Source organism: Corvus cornix, chromosome 1A (genome assembly GCF_000738735.6).
Source record: "Corvus cornix cornix isolate S_Up_H32 chromosome 1A, ASM73873v5, whole genome shotgun sequence".
Taxonomy (NCBI): Eukaryota; Metazoa; Chordata; class Aves; order Passeriformes; family Corvidae; genus Corvus; species Corvus cornix.
The window spans coordinates 44,808,035-44,825,585 of record NC_047057.1 but is presented as its reverse complement, the minus strand read 5'-3'; the positions used below and the strand labels follow the sequence as shown (position 1 = coordinate 44,825,585).

General features: G+C 46.2%; 1 protein-coding gene across 2 annotated transcripts in view; it reads left to right on the top strand.

The window, feature by feature from the left end:
• The window catches only part of NTN4 (netrin 4), a 48,143-nt gene extending 30,592 nt beyond the window's left edge, over positions 1–17,551 (top strand). For both annotated transcript variants that reach the window (XM_039570859.1, XM_010410804.3), the window contains exons 4-10: positions 122–248; positions 1,299–1,487; positions 8,119–8,335; positions 9,038–9,150; positions 10,339–10,407; positions 12,103–12,273; positions 15,876–17,551. In XM_039570859.1, coding sequence (XP_039426793.1) covers positions 122–248; positions 1,299–1,487; positions 8,119–8,335; positions 9,038–9,150; positions 10,339–10,407; positions 12,103–12,273; positions 15,876–16,012 — 1,023 coding nt within the window. In that variant the 3' untranslated portion in view covers positions 16,013–17,551. The remainder of the gene's footprint in view (positions 1–121; positions 249–1,298; positions 1,488–8,118; positions 8,336–9,037; positions 9,151–10,338; positions 10,408–12,102; positions 12,274–15,875) is intronic.

Here is a 17,551-nt window from a genome sequence, read left to right as displayed (position 1 = left end):
CTCTTTCTAGTCAATGCAATAGCATGTAGCTGGCCTGCTATTTCCTGTGTGTGGGCATTGCTTGTGCCCCAGAGACTCTGGCCTTTGCTGTGGGTGATCCTTGCTCTCTTTCCCCTATTAGGTCCATGGGAAATGCATGTGCAAGCACAACACCGCAGGGTCCCACTGCCAGCACTGCGCCCCGCTCTACAATGACCAGCCTTGGCAGGCTGCTGATGGCAAAACCGGAGCCCCCAAAGAGTGTCAGTGTAAGTAGCCAGTCAGGAACGGCGTCTCCAGAGCCTCTGCCAGAGTGAAATCCTTCCTCCATGCGTGCCTCTCTCCCATCTGTCCAAGAGGCAGCACATCCTAGGGTGGGTGGGTGGTAGTCTCCAAGCAGCTCAGTGAGTGAAGAGCCACTGCCACGCCCCTGCCCAGCACCCACCACATGTTTGTGTGGCAAGGACAGCCCTGTTTGCACAGCCTCTCATGTGGAAATCCTCACGAGACCATGATGTCTGTTGGTTTGGCCTTTCTCTGGGACCCAAGTGCATCTCCTGGAGATATGGTCTGCTGCTGTGGGCAGACTGCAGGCTGCCCAGGGTACCTAGGAGGTGACAAGGGGCCAGATTTTTCCCCTCCATAGACACCACTGACAAACATGTTTGCAGGAGGTATGGCTTTCTGCTGCTGGATGTGGGCTCTGCTTACCCCTAGGCACTGAGGGTGGGAGGAGCCTTGGGCTCTGGAGGTTTGAGGATTAGTTGTGCAGTGCCAAGGAGGATACTTAGGGTGAGTGCTGGAAGCAGGGGAATGCAGACGTCATGGGGCCGTCTGCTTCAGTAACAGCAGCAGTCTAGTCAGAAGGGCGCTGAGGACTAACCACACCATCCCTCACACACCTCTCCTCCACCTGCCTTTTTTCTCCATCAGCTGCAGGGAACATCCTGACAGCATGCTCATGGCACATGTTGTATAGGGCAGTGCTGATTTCTAAAGCTGAGATGGAAAGATCCTTCCTCAGCACGACCCATGAATGTAGGAGTCTCTCTGTCCTGGCCTCACCACCTGTGGCTGCCCTTGTACTGGAAAAGCTGTATTGGAAATAAAAGAGTTAAAGAAAATACTTAAATGTTATCTCCAGATGTTGGGAAGTGTGGATGAAAATGTAGTGATACTTCATGCATCTGAATGAATAACAGGTTCATAGGTCAAGTCCCCATTCCAAAATGTGGTTTGAGTTTTTGTGTCTCTTTTCTCTAAATCACTATGTGTCACTGCCTTAATGAGTCTTTCTGTTCTCTTTGGCTTTGCCTCAGCGTGCAAGTGTAATGGGCATGCCGACACTTGTCATTTTGACATGGATGCGTGGCTGGCATCGGGCAATCGCAGTGGCGGTGTCTGCGACAACTGTCAGCACAACACAGAAGGGCAGCACTGCCAGCGCTGCAAGCTGGGCTTCTACCGCGACCTCAGGAAGCCCTTCTCTGCCCCAGACGCCTGCAAATGTAAGTCAGCCACCTTGTACTAGTGAAGGGCTTCTCAAGTGGGAAGGTATCAAATGAAAGGTGAGATCTTCTTGCTTCAGTGAAGGACAGGGAGCTCTTGGAATTCTCTTTGTGATACTACTTGCAAAAAGCAGTGGTGATATTTGCAGGGTGAAAGTCTGCAGATGCTGTTGATAAATCCATCCCAAGGATCCCTGTAGCCTGAGGACAGGGGAAGAGAGATGATTCATTTACTTTCTCCTATTGCTATTTTTGGAGAGGAAAACTGCATCTTGTTTTCGTGCTTTCCTTGTTTGGTGATTGTTGCAACCTCAGAATCAGGTTCCTCAGCCAGCAGGGGTGCAGCCGATAAACAGCATTGCCCACCAGTTCATGTTCACAGCAGCAGCAGGTGGGTATGGAAGGACAGACAGGAAAACAAGTTAAGTGATATTCCAGGAGGTGGGACACTGAGGAGGCAAGACTAAAGGCACTGATTCAGGCACATGTGAAATTAAATCTTTCCCATGCAAAGAAGCAATCCAAAAGTCACACTCCCCAGGGACCACTGTGAGGATGGTGACTCACCATGGGGGACTCCAGATCCCCAGATCATGCTGAGAACATTACACTGGTCAGCTAAATATGAGGTGCAGGCATGCCCTCCTCTCTGAGCCTACAGCTGCCCACTGGCTTCACCACATTTCTCCTCGCTGACTCACTTACTGTGAGGGGGACCTTCATAAGTGACAGAAAGAAATCCAGCTGACACCCTGCCTGTGTCTTTTGAGGAGACACTGAGCACATCTCTCTCCTCTCAGGGAGAAGTACCTGCATGTAAAGGAAGAGGAAACCCTCCTGCAGCGGGGAGCTGCACCCCAGGCTGGGAGGGTGGTGAGGTTTCACTTTTTTCATTGAGGTCTCATGGGGAACAACTGGTTTTGTCCCTCTCCCTTGCTGCATGTCATCCTCATGAGATTCCCAGCAGCCCCACCAGTTTGTTGCAGGGGTCCTCCTCCTCTCCACCTTTAACTCATTGCAAGGAGGGGCAGCAACAGCTGAACTGCCTGTCTTACGAGCCTAGTTCTCTGTGGAAATAGAATTGATCACAGTTCCCCATTGCTTGTGTAAATAATTACTTCGCTGCTGTACACAATTATTTTTTTTAAAAAGTGAATTTAATGACTTTAAAAGGTTCATTACCTACTTGTATACATCAAAGTTCTAAGTCTCCTCTGAAACATCAGATGCTTTTTCTCCTTAATTATTGCCAGAACTTAGTCAATGAACTTTTGGGTTGGAGTCTCATTAGTAAAAAGACAGGTTTAAGTATTGCATTTAGACCCAAAGCAGAGGCTATATGGTTTTTTCTAACTCATTGATTCATCCTTGCTGAATAAAAAAAGAACTAATAGGATTAATTGACTGCTGGTAGATAATGCAGAACAGAAGATTGAAATAAATTCTGCATGGGACCCTCAAGCTCTGAAACATCATTGTACTGTGGTTCTGCTACCTTTGCTAGGGTTATAATTACTGCTATACTTTATGGTCCAGCTCCCATCAGGGAAGCTGAGGCCATTGAAGACAAGTGAAGTTTTGGCACCGAGTTGAGTGCAATTTTCTGGACACCTAAAAACACCGCCCTTCACCTTGAAAGCAGTAAAAGCGGCCTCCATCTCCTCTGTCACCTCATTCAGTCCATTGAGAGGATGGAGTTTCATGAAGGACTCACTGTAGGCTCGTCCTTGTGCCAGAATGCCCAGTCCATAATCTGTGGCTGTTTGCAGGGTTCAAGAGAAAGTCAAATGGCACCTCCTGGGCTGGCCAGCACAGAGCCTCCTTCCTTGCAAAGCCAGACGGAAACAAGAGGTCACAGGACATACTGCTGCAAAAACAGCCCCAGCTCGAAGGGAAGGCTGCCAACCCTGTGCATGTGCCTGTGTGCAAGTCAGGCCACTGCTAAAGAAGTCAGGGAGTACATCACGTCATTAGCTATACATTAGCCAAATTCCAGGGTTCTTGATTAAAAAGTTTCTCCCTGCCTTTATGAGCCAGAGGAAGCTGTGGATATTAGATGATTAATGAGTATTTTTGTTGACATATGCCAGTTCTTGGTTCTCTTGGCTTTCTGCATTAATCTCTGAATCACTGGCCCATGGCATTCCACTTTCCACATTAAAAAAAAAAAAAAAGTGTGCCCCCATTACTCTTTCATGCAACAATCCAGCTGTATGGACCACTAGGTATTCATGAACTCTGGTATTTAAAAGCCAAAGATAACATATATTTAACAAGAACTGTAAGATACTCTTGAGTATAGTCAGAAAAAGTTTACATTTATTTACCTTCTGTATCAAGTACATCTACTTCATTGCTTTTTTTTTTGTCCACATTTATGAATTGCAGAGCATGATACTCCCTCAAGTATCTGAGGAAGACAACTTCTCCTAGTACAAACTGAATTCCACAAATATAGGGATTATCTGAATGCTTTCTTTTCAGAGACCCTGTTACTACAAACTCCCAGATGATTTCTCTCTGGGCTTTTCAAACCCTCACGAATGCACTCCTCCCTAAGACCCCTTCACCTTTTCACTTCTGGTCTCCTGCTGCCAGGAATGCTCCCTGCACCCAGGGACCCAGCATCCCATGGGGGAGATGGCAGCTGCAGGACCATAGAAAATGACTAATGACTGTTAAATTAAATTATATAAGATCAATTGCAGCCTGTGCCTGGAACATTTCCAAGGACCATGCCATGGTCTGCAATAACAAGGGACGTGCGTGGAGCCCTATTATTTTTTCTTGGGAAGGCCATGGCATTGCCTGTTTGCTTCTGGCTCAAGACACCATTATTGTTCAACCGCTGAAAATTTAAAAATACCTAGGTCAAAGTAAATAAAGGAGTTGTTAAGCGATAATCTTTAAGGATACTTAAAAGATTCTTGTAGGCAAAGACTGTATACAGTATTTGCTCAGGCGTAGGTGTGTACCTGAAAAATGAGACATTCTGATGTTTAAAACACCAACCTGATGACTCTTTCCCTCTGCCATACCTATGAGTCCTTTTCTTTCCAACCTCATGAGTTTTTAAGCCTCAGCTACAGTACAGTTGCAGACAATAAAATCTAGTGTTATAATTGCCAAGTTTATTTTGCTTTGCAGCTGTAGGGTTTTGAGGGTAAATATTTGTCATTTCCAACGATTAGCTGGCAGCCGGAGAAACCACAACAGTATCACCAATCCAGGGCAAGGAAATCCAGTTCTGCTGGAATCCCACTCACTGATTTTCCATCCCAGTCAGCACATGCAATGCCAGGACAGGCAGCTGTTAATTCATATGTGCATGGAAGTCACGTGCAGAATACTGCTATGTAGTACAGGCTGGTAAATTGGCATTTTTAGCAATGCTGCTTACAAATCAAAAAGAAAGCAAAAAGGTCAAGCTTGTGGAAGGTTTCTCTTGATCCAATGCTGGGGCCCAGCCATTCTCTCTCAAGAGCTCCCTTGGCCGTGGAAACACCCAGCCTCTCTGGTGAGGTGGCCGTGGCACAGGAGACAGGTGCTGTGCAGAAGCCTCGCACTGAGAGTCTCACACTCTGCATCTGTGCATCCACAAAGAAATGCCATCCAACACCATCTGTAGCTGCTTTATCTGCTGCTCAGCTGCTCCTCTCACCTTCCTGGACGTGGGTCTCCTACTACCTGTGCTACAGTGAGGTGCAGATTGTGTGGAAGGAGGAAAATGGGGTCTAAAACCAACACAGCACAGCTGCCCATGAGGGACCAGTAGCTCCGACTTTCAAACATTGTATAATCAGTCCTGCTATCTTTTTCTTTCTACCCTTGCCATAGTATGGAAGCGCTTCCATTCATTTCTTTCAAATATGTTACGACAACCTCACATTTGAGCTCTAGAGCTTCATTTCTGTACTTGGTGCATAGTGATGGGCTTCACTTTATGTCTGCATTGCTCAGCAAGTTCCCACTGCAGCCCATCACAAACATTTTCCGTGCTGAAAATTTGCCACCCAAACCATTCAGATTAATGCCACTTAGTGTCATCCTGGGCCTTCACCCAAGGTCCAAGAGCAAGAACCTTCAATTTGCCAGCCACAGTTAGAAAGCAGATTGACACCTTGGTGGCTCACTGAGGAGTTGCCAGGAAGGATGGGATCCATGGAAGTGTTTATGCAGGCCTGTTAGAAATTACCAGCCTTTACAACACATCTCTTTGTGGCTTTTATTAAAACATATAGCCAACTACATTCTCATTTTTAGTTGTCTTTTTAATTGCCTATGAGTTTGCTGCTCTTTTTCATAACAACTTTTGTAACATTAATATTCTTGCTTCACCATAGTGTTGCCACTGATGTTAAATTTTCCATTTAAAAAAAAAAGTGTAAAAGAATTGTCTAAAACATAAAAGCTCCAAGCCCAGTGGGGTTGTGTGTAAAATTCAGCTGAAACCTGACCAAAACAGGACCAAATCTCTTGCTGAGCAGTGGGTTTATCTCATTAACTGGAGGAGAACTGAAGAGCCTTAAGTGCATGATATTTCCCCTGAAGGGCCTGAGGAATGCCAGAAATACCCACCTCATCTAGTAGGAAAAAAGAGCATTTGGCTGTATGTATCGGGTGTAAAACACTTCACAGGCTTCAGGAGAAAGGTATGCAAGTCTCAGTGTGCGCTCTTGAAAACTATGCTATTAAAGGTACCAGAGTTCACTGCCTGCAGCTACTTACGCAGGTTGTGGAGAGGCTTTCTAATCTTTTAATTTTATATAATTATATTTGTTTGGGAATGGAAAGGGTGGGGAAAATTTGGGGATTACCTTGGCAAAGATGTTGGAATCATAGTCGCCTCTAAGTTAACTGCCAATATTAATCTATCCTTTAATATTTCGTAACTATACTCCAGGTATGTCAGATTCCTGAAACCACAAAAATGTTGTTAGAGCAAAATCAAATGTATGTGTGCAGCAATAAGTATTTTAAGAGAAAAATATATTGTGTTGCCTGTAGTGGCTTTCCTGCTCTATTGCCTTCACAGCTGCAAAATAGAAAGATTGGTATGGAAAGAGGGCTTCGGTGGATCGATGCCGTGTTTTTCCCACAGGGTCCCTCGTGGACACGCTCAGGCTCTGCTCTGCCAGCACCCTGGCGTGCACCCGATCTCACCTTCGCAGGCAGCCGCGAGCAGCCACTCACACACACAGTCTGTGCACGACCCGCAGAGGCGAGAGGGGTTCTCTGCACGCAGTTCCAAGGGGTTTAAGGAAACCAACACACCCGAAGGAAGCAGGGACAAAGAACCAAAAACGACACGCGCACATGGTTTTATCCCAAAGGGTGCCGAGGTGGGCAAAGCATCAGAAGCCAATGGTCTGAGGGCTAGGGGGCAGAGGCAAGGGTGAGTGACATAACAGGAGCCAATGGGAGAAGGGATGGGAGGGGGAGAGAGTTAGGGATCAGTGGAATCTTGGTAAAGAGAGAACTTTCTAGCGCAGAGGTTTACAGAGGGACCACTTGCAAAGCAATGTGGGGGTGTAAAGTGGACTTTGCCACCGCAACACATTGGTATTAGAATTTAGTGAAAATACTCCCTACAGATAACATGTTCTCAGGAAACCAAATTTTTATGTAAATGAAGCTTTGGGCTAAAGTCTTTCAGCAGGGGACTTTTTGCCATAGTGTGTAAGGCTGACCGTACTATGTGCTGGTCAGAGAACCAAAGCCTGAGGGGAGAAGAGCACAAGTCACCCAGCTACTGGTCCTGTGGGTCACCGCATTGCCTGCTGACCTGGTCAGAGGTTTGGCTCATGCTTTTGATAACTGTATTTCTGTTCTTTGAAAATATTAACCTCTTTGGGGGAAAGTAGTCTTGTAAAAAACATAAATTACATTTATGCAAAAAAAACCTAATGAGTAGGTAAGGAATACTTCATACCACCTATTTTAGGGCATCCTTTCTGAGAACCCAGTGTGTACCAGTACACTTCTAGTGCATTGTTCTGATGCAAGGGTCTGTGAGGGAGGAAAGAGAGCAGCTGGCATTTCTGACATGCACTCTGAAAACCTGTGTCCTGGAGAATATGCAAAAGCCTATCTCTGAGCTGTCCGTTTCCTCATTCTTTTTTCCTAAGGTTTTTAAATGATGGCTTTAAAAATCAGACAGAGGAATACTTTTTGCTCAGCCTCCACTTTAATTAAAATGATGTTCTGAGGGGTTTTTTAACCTCCTGGGTGCAAGACAGTTGTTATTACTTTAAAAAGCAATTATGCTCTGATTCATTTTTGCAGTGAAGCACCCGCAGCTGCTTAAACATCACAGTGAAGCAGGCACATCCCTGGGTACTTGGCCGGATTAGAATCCAGATGCTGCAAGGAAAGTAATAAAGGCCTGTTTGGCAAAACATAACACGACACCAGGGTAGCTTGACTAATTAAAATAGCTCATGAAAGTTAAAATTCTACAGATTCCAAAGGGAGACTGCTCAGATTTATATGGGTGAGAGAAAAAAAAGCCCAGAAACCCAGAGGTGTCCCTAGGCTTAGAGGTGGTTTTGCAGGCATCTCCTGCGATTTTGTGATGCCGAGCTTGTGCACTCATAGATGCTCCGTCCCTCACGGTGTCCCTCCCCTGCAGCTTGCTCCTGCCACCCCATGGGATCGGCCGTGCTCCCCCTGGGCCCCCGCACCTTCTGTGACCCCAGCACTGGTGACTGCCCCTGCAAGCCCGGCGTGGCAGGGCCCCGCTGTGACCACTGCCTCCCTGGCTACTGGGGCTTCGGTGCCTACGGCTGCCGCCCCTGCGACTGTGCCCGCAGCTGCGACCCCCACACTGGTGACTGCCACAGTAGCAGGTGAGTTGGGGGGTCTTGGCCACCCCCTCCCAGCCTCACCGTACCTCTGTGATCTCTGTTCCAGTGAAAGCACTATTTACACATGGCAAGCAGGCTGAAAAGTATCCATTATGTAAAATGCTTGGGGTTTGGTATGGCCAAGAAGTGGGGATAGAGTGGAAGCTGAGGCTGTGGTTCCCCTGGGTACCTGGCACACTGTGGCAGGGCACCTGCAATGTTGGAATTTTTGCTCTCAGTGCTGGTGTTAATGTAGCAGGTGTTTTCCATAACCTGCACAGTTGTTTCCTCTCCACAAGCAAAATATGGGCCTCAGGGACATCTGAGTGAGAGGAGACCAAAGGCTTAATATTGCTGTTGTAACTCAGCTTGTGTTGACTGTGCTGGGCTTGGAGTCAAGCTCTGACTTTTAGAAGACTGCACATTTTAATAATACCCCACTCTCCAAATCAGACATGTTGCTTTTTTTACCAGACTGAAGATATTTGTGGTATATAAATCCCTATAACATATTTTAAACCCAAAATGGATTCATGATCCTCTCTGACAACAATCCACCTGTTCACCTTTCAAAACTGCCTCTTGCATTTACCATCATTAAGACACACAGTCACATTGTACCTGGAGGATGGGTTGGTAGTAGGATGGCCCTGCTTTCTGCTGGCTCCTAGAGGAAGGTTGACCATCTCCCTTTCCCCTCAACAGCTCAGACGTGACCTGGCACAATGAAGCACCTCCTTTCCAGGCAGTGCTCAACGAGAGCGAGCCCACCTGGGGCTGGGAGGATGAGCAGGGCTTCTCGGCACTCCGGCACTCTGGTAGGACTGTGGCTTTGCACGTGTTTCACCTGCCCTATCCCTCCCACCAGCAGCCAGTGTAGATTTAGTCTTCTGCACTGGCTTGTAGTTAGCACCCTGTCAGTTGCAGGGGGGAATGGACATTCCCCCACTACCATGTGGAGGAATGTCTTTGTGACCACCTCCTTCCCCTCCAAGAGCCAGAGGAACCTTATGGCTCATCCAATCAATGCAAGGGTGTGCAAACCCCTTAGGCGGATGCTCCGTGCTGAATGCCTGCACCCAGCATTTAGCTGTTGTAAGGCAAGAATTTGCAGTCCCAGCTCTGAATTTCAAGGCTGAATACCCTCATGAATTTCAAGGCTGAATATCCTCGCGTTTTACTTGACCATCATGTTTTAAAGGAATCCTTATATTCCCTGAAACTCAACAAACCAGCAACTCTTTTTAAAGGGTGGGGTTTGGCCCTTCACTAGCAGGTAGTTAGGGGATTTCTAGCTCACAATTTATTTCCCCAATACCCACAACAATTTTGGCATCACTTGCAGATTATGATGCAATTTGAGACGGCCTAGCATGCAGCGGGGGAAGTTATCTCCCTCCTGTGTTCCCAGCCCAGGGAGGTGCATGAAGGTTGGTGCGAGGCAGGCTGGCCCCGTGGGGCAGCGCCAAGCTGTCCTCCCTTGCAGCCGCTGCATGCAAGCAGGCAAGCGTCATTTCCTCCATTTTCAGAGAGCGGCTTGATAATATCTCGAAGATACAATAATTGAGTTAATTGAGGGGAAAGCTCCATCATTTGTCTGGGCGACTTCATTTTAAACGTAAATAAGTATATCATGTTATTCTTTGTTCTAAGATCACGGAAGTCATTAATCTGCCTTAACCTCTGCAACATTTCCTTTTGAAATTTTGTCTGGTACATTGCGGTGTGGAAAATACCAGAGAGAAAGATACGCATGTTATTTGCATCCCAAGGCAAAATAATAAGGCCTTTGTTTTCCTTCTCTTCTAATTGTAAACAAGGAGTAATTGCCCTTGGACTAGGATTCTGTATTCACTCTCAGTCTGAAAAGAGTTGCAAATTTGGCTTTTTTGCATGAGGCTTGTGGACCACTTGAAAAACCTCTGGCAGTTCCTGGGCTCTGCCTGCAAATGCTCCTGTCTTTTAACCACAATCCACACGCCATTTGCTTCCTTCTTTTTCCCCAGGTAAATGCGAATGTAAAGAGCAAGTTTTAGGGAATCCCAAGGTCTTCTGTGGGATGAAGTACACCTATGGTGAGTTGTGGGTGAGGTGGCTGTAAAGGGAGGTGCTGCAAGGCAGTGCAAAAGTGTATATAAAGCATGAGAGGTGCTGTGTGTGCACCGCTGCATCCTGGCAAGCCCGTGGGATACTTAGTCTAAAGGCAGATCTTCCACCAAAATGTATAGGTATCATGGTTCCAAGTCAAGGTGGGTGAAGCATCTTGTTCTGTTACCCATCTCTCTTGCTATCAAAACACCCTTGTATAAATTCATGGGAGGACAAGAGCTGGAAGTGTCCCTGGGAAACTATAAACCACTGTTACCAAAAATGGGTCACTGAAACTATGTCCGTAGATGAGGTGCCCCAATCAGAGCCTAGAAATTACTGTGCCTGAATGATACCGAACGTAAGGAGGGACTGTGATCACCATCCATGGATAAAACAATTCCAGCAGCTACTGGGAACTTCCCCCTGTCAAAAAAGTTCAGTTGTTGCAATGGGGTGATATATATTGTCTATGTGTCTCTTGGATTTACATGAATGAGAAGAGGCACTTTGTTTCCCAAGACCTCCCCGGTGTGTGCCAGTGAATTGCCTCTTCATACTGTGGCAGAGCAACGAATGCTCTGTGCTGCACTCCCTTCCTTCATAAGGAATCTCTTGCAGGGGTCTCTTGCACCTGTTTCGTCTCACACTGAAGTTGAAAATGCAGAGAAGATAGCCCATACCTCTGCAGGCTGAGAAGCAACCCGCGAAGGGGAGTTCAAGGGGCTGCCAGTTGTTGAAATGTAGCCCTGGCTTAGTGATATTAGGAAAAAATTTGATTCTGTTCTGCTTTGCTTCCCAACCACGATAGTAACTGTGTTTAATCTTGCAAAAGATAAGAAATTGAAAAAAAAGTCACAAAACCTCAAAGTTCATAAATCTTATTTAAAGTGCACTCAGGCTTCTCCCCCTTTCATCAGTCAACATGTGAAGGTGTCAGCTAAACTAGAGAGACAGATGAATTATGGGGCTCATCATGATCTCCAGGAGGCCACGGTGAGAGGCTGCCCCGAGCTTCCCAACATGAGTGCTGAATAAAGCACCACCATATGGCAATACCTACCAGTATAGGTTGGGTGGAGGAACTCAGCCCTGAGCCTCCACCACTCAGGGGCTCAGCAGTGGAATGCCAGGTGGTGGGAATGTGCCTGTGGGTATGGGTGAGCTCAAAATACTCCATAATTTGCCCCAGTCCCCACCAATGTCTCACTCTCCTCCACTGAATTTGGATTTGGCAGTTCTGCAAAGCAGCAGGATGGGATGAGGCACCAGGGTGGGATGAGGGCAGGTCCTCACACCCCTGCCTACTGCCTGGGCTGTCTGGGCTGAGCCCAGCAAAGCCTCCAGGTCCATCCCTAAATCCAGTTGATTTCCAAAAGAGCTAAGGAACCCAAAGGGTTTGCTGAGCTCTGGGGGAAAATGGGACCTCATGCCCTAATGGCAGTTCCAGGGGCCATGGCCAAAACAACTGGCAGCATTTCTGCCCATGGGTGTGGGGATGTAGGTGCTCTCCAGCAGCTGTTCTGATCCTGGGCTCCCCAGCAAGGGGCCCTGGGCTAACTCCACTATAACAAAGCAATTGTCCTGACTGCTTCTCTCAGACACCAGTATTAGACCAGGGAAAAAAAGAGACCACTGTAAATAGTTTGTATAGTCCTCGTTTTGAATTCCTGTCTTCCCAGTGATCAAGACAAAGATCTTGTCAGCTCATGACAAAGGCTCCCATGCAGAAGTCAGTGTGAAGATCAAGAAAGTCTTGAAATCTACAAAGCTGAAGATTCTCCGGGGCAAGAGGACACTCTACCCTGAATCCTGGACTAACAGAGGCTGCACTTGTCCCATCCTCAATCCTGGTAGGTTTGACTCCCTGAACTGTACATTTCCACCACATATACACAGATTTCATTCCCAGCCCACTGTCGCCTCATACCAATGAGCTGAGATTGCAGCCCAGTGTTGATTAAAAGTTACTGGCTTACATCACTTGGATTGCAACTTCAATCTCCACCAAACTGGAATTTCATAGAGAAAAACTTTGAATAGACTTTGAAACATACAATTCTCTTTATGTAGCATAGTAACAGACTTTCAGTTTGACCAGTCTCCGCTCCCAGAGGGAGGGAGGTGCACATCACACCACAATTGCATGTATATCTTTCAAAGCTAAAGCTAATTTGAATCCATGAAAACACATTTAAATCTAATTTGAGTCATGATACTGTACTGAAGTTCTAATCTAGACTCAAGGGAACATTTCTCTTTGAAACTAATACAAATTTACTTCTACAAGATTTGGAAGAAATTCTCTTATGCAGTGAGACGAGAGTTCCACAGTTTTTTCCCATCTTCTTTCACTGAAATGGAGTATAACCAGTGGTGGCTAAACAGTGCATGCAGTCTCCAGTATGGACAAGGACATGCAGATTCAGCAGTGTCTTCCACAGAGCAAAATTAAGCTCCAGCTGACACACCTCTCTTTACAACTCCAAGATAAATGAGCAGTTACCAACTAATTCAGATAAAAGGCTTTCTTTCCATAAGGCACATACACCACTGGGAAATTGGCAATGGAAGCATTGACTTAGGTGCTGAGACGTCCCTTTCATGTGCAGCACTAGGAACTAGGGGGGACAGGGCTGTCTGTGAGGCAGGGTCATACAGTAAGGTTATTCACTGATGAGGTGTTTGCAGTCTTCTTTCATGCCTGCAGGAGTGACTGTGTCTGGTTTTGAAGGCAAGCTGTTCTGATAGCACAGCTGTAGCTAGAAAGTCTTGTCAGGTGCAAAGGTCAGATGAATCAGCAGCATTAGGTAGGGCTCTACTGTTTAAGTGCAGTAAGACTTTGGATATTGCTGGAACACCATAAATCTATAATCAAGTAGATACAGCTATTTTTTTTTCCATATGCAATGGAAACACAAGCAAGAAAGAACAGATGCAGCTGCCTTAATATGAACCTGAAGGAATGCAATGGAAGCTGTTCAAAACTGAGCCTGCAGGGCAGCCCACACCTGACACCCAGCTTTGCTACTCCACTAACTTCAGAGGAGCTTCACTGATTCTCCCCAACAGATGAAAAGACAGCATTAATCACAGAATCAATGAAGGTCTCTTAGACAACAGCAGAAAGGTGGAGATGCAACTGTCTTTAGTGATAGTCCAGGTTTCTGACACAACAAGGTGTTACTCCCTTGTTGCTTCCTTGCCAGCTCTCATGATTTACACTGCAAAGCTTGATATTGTTTTGAAATGCAGCTGCTGGTCCCATGAGTATAAATTAGTCTCAGCCTTCATGTTGAAAAGTCATGACGTTTGGTGCTAATAGGAAACCTGAAAACATCCGTTGAGTGAATCTTTAAGATTCAATAATGTCAAAGAGGGAAAAAAGGATCCCAGATGTTTTTTTAATTCATTATTTTCTTTAGCTACCACATTCATTTCTGAGTGGTTGGCAATATTAGCAGATTCAACTCTCTATCACAGTAAGAGCTTATGACCTACAGGTGAATAAACCAAAAACAGCTGGATGAAAAGTCAAGCTGACATAAAACAATTTTCTGACATACAGCTATAATGGAAATCACATCTTCCAAAAATATAGAGGAGATCAAAGATAAATATAAAAGTAAGACAAATGTGGTTTTATTCTGTTTTACAGAAGTAAAGGGATACCAAAAGGAGAGTAGGCTCTTAAAGGCTCTGACAAGAAAAGAAAACTCTAAGCATTTATTAAATCTCCATGGGCTATTTTCATATGAAAAACGTGCTTAAGTTCTTACAAGGGGAACCCTTTCACCACCCTTGCATACCCCCTGCTCCCCACACACCCAGAGAGGCAGATTCTTCTTTTGGGGGACACTGAGCTGAAAGATTTAAAGGTCTTGCCTATTTGCAAGGGAACAGGAGCCCATTCCTTCCATGGCTCTGCCAAGCACAGACACAGAGAGGCAGAGAGCAGCCTGCCAGGGCAAACTGCCCAGCCTCAAGTCCTGGCTTGTGGCATCTCAGTCATTTGACTCATTTTAATTTTACAGTTCTGTAGCATCAGGTTGAAAATCTAGAAAGCCCTACACGATCAGCAACCACAGCAATATTTGCTTGCTCTCTGAGTGTGTGTACCACATTTCTATCTCAAGGGAAATAAATTCAGGAACCCTTGAAAAGTGATGTTTGTAACAGCAAGATTGACTTGGCCAAAATCAATGTCTTGTGAAGGGCAATGGTGCCACACACGTATCCTGTGTTTACTTGGCAGAAGAGAGGATGTGTGTGCCCAAAAACTCAGATAAAGTAGAAAGCAAATTGTATTGAAATAAAGAAAAGCATACTTGACCTTTAACTTGGGAAGCACCCTTCCTTTATTCTGGACTGCAAAATGAAAACCCAAGACAACACAAGCGGACTCCCTGCTGCAGCCAGGATGGAGCGGGATGACTGAGAGCACTGGGGGATGCCCATCTCCTGTGCCTGGTTTGCAGCAGCACATCGTGCTCCCCAGACTGGTGCAAGTGGGAAGGGGGTACAGGAGGGATCTAATCCTGGCTATACCCTAAATGTGCTGGCAGGAAGCTCCTCCTGCCATGGAAGGGATTATCCTCCTTGTTTTCCCCATTTATGGCAATTTGTGGCCCATTTAGGCTGTTTGGATCTGTGGCAGTGTTTCTTTAGCTAATTCAAGCCAAAGGCTTTGCTCTATCCCCCTGTTTAGCAGTTGTTACCTGGTTCCAAGCACTCTTTTGAGTTGTGTCCTGAAAGTCAAGAGCAGACCTGGATGCCTGAGGCAAGCCCTGCAGCAGGGCACCACAGGGACACAATCCAGCCCTTTCTGGCTGTTTCTGGACAACCAGATGAGGCTTTGTCAGATGCTGCTGTCATATCTCTAAAACATCTGGCAGCAGCAGAAATTAGCAGTTCTTTTCAGTGTGGCAGCTGCTCTTTCAGGCTCCTCTAGGGTACTTGTGCCAGCACATTTAGTGTTGCCTCTCATTGGGGTCTGGCATGCCTGTGCCTCCAAGCGGCCACTGGCCACTCCGAGCATGACACCAAGCACTGGACCATCCTGCACTGTTCCATTCCTGGAATTTGCTGAACTGATTCCCAGATTTATTCAGAGAGAAGTGAGGCAGACGACTGCCAAATGAAGGTAATAGCAGTTTCCAAAAGAGGTATAAAAACTTGCAGTGCTGCCCCCAGAGTTCAGCTTTCATTTATATTTAGAAGCTAACAAAATCATGTTTTGTGTACTGCATCTCACTGACAGGTAGCCACAGGGGTCATTTTTCCATAGGTACAGCTAGAGCTGTAGATATACAGATATATGTGAGTCAATATGTATAAACATTTCTTTGTGTAAGTGCTTTTTTACATGGGACTCGATATCCAGGCTGACTTTGCAGCTCAATGGGCCTCTTGAGCATGGTACTGTGCAGTCCCTGACCGCTTTGCTGGTTTGCAGGCTTGGAGTACCTTGTGGCAGGACACGAGGACGTCCGAACGGGCAGGCTCATTGTCAACATGAAAAGTTTTGTCCACCAGTGGAAGTCGGCTCTCGGAAGAAAGGTCTTGGAGATTTTGAAAAGAGACTGCAACTAGAGGTGTACAGCTGCCTAGGGCATTTCTTTATGCACAAAATGCAACAGCCTCCACAGAGAGAAGACCTCTAGCATGAAAACTGGAATGTAAGAAAATAGTGCCAAAACATGTAGTGAGGCATTCAGAGTTGTAGGCGCTGTCTAATTTAACCCTTTCTGGCCAATGTTCTTTCACTTGCCTATAGCTTCCTTGTCAGGGCCTCACCTGAGCCCTGCACATCGTTATCTTGAGGGAAACAAAAGGAAGGGTGGTGAATGCTTGTCTCGCTCCCGTGCAGTGTTGGAGCAGCTCCCATGAAGCCACTGATCACCCAAGACTAAATTGCCACCCTGGAAGAGCTACTGCTGAGAAGCAAAACACTGCCAGTACCACTAGCGTGGATCCTGAGTGGCTTCCAGAGGCTCCCAGAGGATGCTGTGGGGAAGGCAGTGGCCATAGCAGTGAGTAGGTGCTGGCACCAGTGTGGCAATGACAACCACTCTTTAGAAACACCCTCTTACAGGTTAGGACATGGCACTCATCAAAGAGAATTGGGTGCCACTTGCTTTTAACCTGTTTGCCCTGCTGAAGGTTTCAGGGGCTAGATTCTCTGCTGTTTCAGGGGCTAGATTCTCTGCTGTTGAGGAGGGAGCTGCTGGAGTGAATTGAATCCCTCTGCCTTGGCACAGGCGTGATGCAGGGCAGAGGCCAGCTCTCCACCCACTGCACGGCTGCAGAGAAGAGCCAGCTGCAGAGGGTGCAGCACCTCTGAGCTTTTGTCCCTGAAGTGTTAAAAAATGAACCTAGCCCTAGTGTAAATATTTCATTGTATAAAGCACTTTACTGCCTGCCACTTCACAGTGCAGGAAGTCTGATTGTGTTGGGGAAAGAAGAATTTGAAGGTGGCACGTGAAAAAAACTCCCTGAAACAGAAGCACTCCTGAAGACCCCCCGCAGTTGGACAGCATTAACAGTATAAAGGGAATGGCCAGCCTGGCACTGGCCACTCAGAATATCTGAGGATGCAATCTGAAAGATAAAGTATTTGCACTGAAGTCCCAGCTTCAGACCAGCACTTGGACCCCGTGGGCAGGACTCCAGCAAGACTTTGCAAACAGAGTGAGGAGAAGAAGAGACTGAGATAAAAATGCAATTGCCGGAGGAGAAAAACTCTGACTGCAGGAAAAGGAGTGGATGCGGAGAATGGAAAGGACTTGCATTCACATATCACAACCCAGCGATTCATGGTGGGCCTGGAGTTTATTTTATTTTTATGTAAGTATTTAAAACTGAACATTTTATTTGTTTTCTTCTGTGTTATTGTTTGCAATATATGCAGCCATTATACTTCCTCATTAACACCAATATGAAATATAGCACAGTTTACTGCAGTTTTCAGCACTAAAATATATCTTTTCTATAAAGCATCTTTAAACCACATTGTATAGAGTGTAATTTCGTTCATGAGTGTGAGGGGAAAGAAGACATACAACACCAGAAAAGTTAGGAGTCTACCAATCCACTTTACGTATGTATTTTTCTTTCAAGGTCCTGTGGACT